Raw genomic sequence first — 1653 nt, 5'->3', positions numbered from 1 at the left:
TGTGATTTCCACTTGTGATCTTGCCCAAGGGATTTTTACATCGTGCAAAGGTGAATTATGCTAATTAACAATCAAGACCGGGTCGGGGAGGTTGATCACTTGATAGTTAAAGTGAAAGACGATCATCAGGGTCCAAAATAATTATCAAACACTCCATCCTCCATCATAATCTTATTGCACTCAATCCGTAATTAAGCAACATCATTAATTAAGGATTGATCAGGCATCACCCAGAGGACTTAACCATCTTCACGATCATATGCCACCCACACACATGAAGAGGAAACTCAAATTACAACGATTAAATTAGCAATTGTAAATTAACAATCGTAATTAGCAATCAAAATGAAGTTTATGATTACAACGTGAATCCAATGTTGAAATTACAAAATATATTGAAAATAAAAATCACACAATTTATTAAAATTCAAAATTACACAATTTATTAAATTTCAAAATACAACAATTTATTAAACATACTACATACTGAAAATAAATTAAGCGTTTAAACTTCTAAATTTGGTGGAAGGCCCCAAATGTGTTCAGTGAGATCATTTCGAAGTTGGTTATGAATGTTTCTATCTCGTATTTCATGTTCTCTTACATCACGACTTCTAGATCGATTTCTTACATATTTAGGATTAGCTTCATTAGTCCTAAGTAATTCTTCCTCTAGCCATGAAATGTTGAAGCCATTATCCTCGACTATCATGTTGTGTAAGAGCACAAAACAATACAATATCCGCCTCAACTTGTTGACGGTGTGTGGTCGACCAGCCATTTGTAAAATATGGAATCTACCTTGAAGAATATCGAATGTTCTTTCGACATCTTTACATGCACTTTCTTGAAATCTTTTAAATTTTGTACGTGGCTCGTCGGTTGGGGTCGAATATGCCTTCATCAACGTTGACCAATATGGATAAATACAGTCCGCTAAATAATAACCATTTGTGTATTCATTTCCATTTATAGTAAATGGAGCAAATGGTGCATTTCCATTCTTAATGTCATCAAACAGCGAATATTGATTCAAAACATTAACATCGTTGTTTGCACATGCGACACCGAAGAATGCATGCCAAATCCATGTATCATATGAAGCAACTGCTTCAAAAACTATGGTCGGGTGTCCTTGATGACCAATAGTATATTGCCCTTTCCAAGCATTTGGACAATTCTTCCACTTCCAAAGCATGCAGTCAATGCTTCCAAGCATTCCCCTACACCCATGTTTTTCTTCGTGCGTGCTATACAAACGAGCTCTATCGCTACTCGTTGGTTTACTCAAATATTCATTAACATACAATTCTAAAACACATTTACAAAAGCTATTGAGACAGAGAATTGATGTACCTTCAACCATTTGTAAGTATTCGTCAAACATGTCCGCTATTGTACCGTAAGCCAATTGACGCATCGCGGATGTACATTTCTGTATCGTAGTAAAACCTTGTCGACCAAGAGCATCACTTTTTTGTTTAAAATATTTAAAATGAAGTGGTAATGGATCGACATCGTAATTGATTATATCATTCACGATACGCTTAAATAATCTACTACTCATTCTAAAACGTCTCTTGAATCTATTTTCAGGATAAACTGGATTCTCTTGGAAGTAGTGTTTGTATAGTTTTCACCTGCAAGTTCACG

General features: G+C 35.1%; 1 protein-coding gene across 1 annotated transcript; it reads right to left on the bottom strand.

The window, feature by feature from the left end:
* Positions 1-505: 505 nt before the first annotated feature.
* Positions 506-1420, bottom strand: LOC139868207 (uncharacterized). Its single transcript, XM_071856537.1, has one exon. The coding sequence runs from the start codon at positions 1418-1420 to the stop codon at positions 506-508; it is 915 nt and encodes a 304-aa protein (XP_071712638.1).
* Between the last annotated feature and the right edge of the window lie 233 nt (positions 1421-1653).

The sequence above is a fragment of the Rutidosis leptorrhynchoides genome, chromosome 9 (assembly GCF_046630445.1).
Source record: "Rutidosis leptorrhynchoides isolate AG116_Rl617_1_P2 chromosome 9, CSIRO_AGI_Rlap_v1, whole genome shotgun sequence".
Taxonomy (NCBI): domain Eukaryota; kingdom Viridiplantae; phylum Streptophyta; class Magnoliopsida; order Asterales; family Asteraceae; genus Rutidosis; species Rutidosis leptorrhynchoides.
Note: the sequence above shows the minus strand (reverse complement) of the source record. Positions and strands in the feature narration are given on the sequence as shown.

Coding starts and splice junctions, on each gene's coding strand:
- LOC139868207 (XM_071856537.1), bottom strand. CDS start 1,420: ATGCGTCAATTGGCTTACGGTACAATAGCGGACATGTTTGACGAATAC.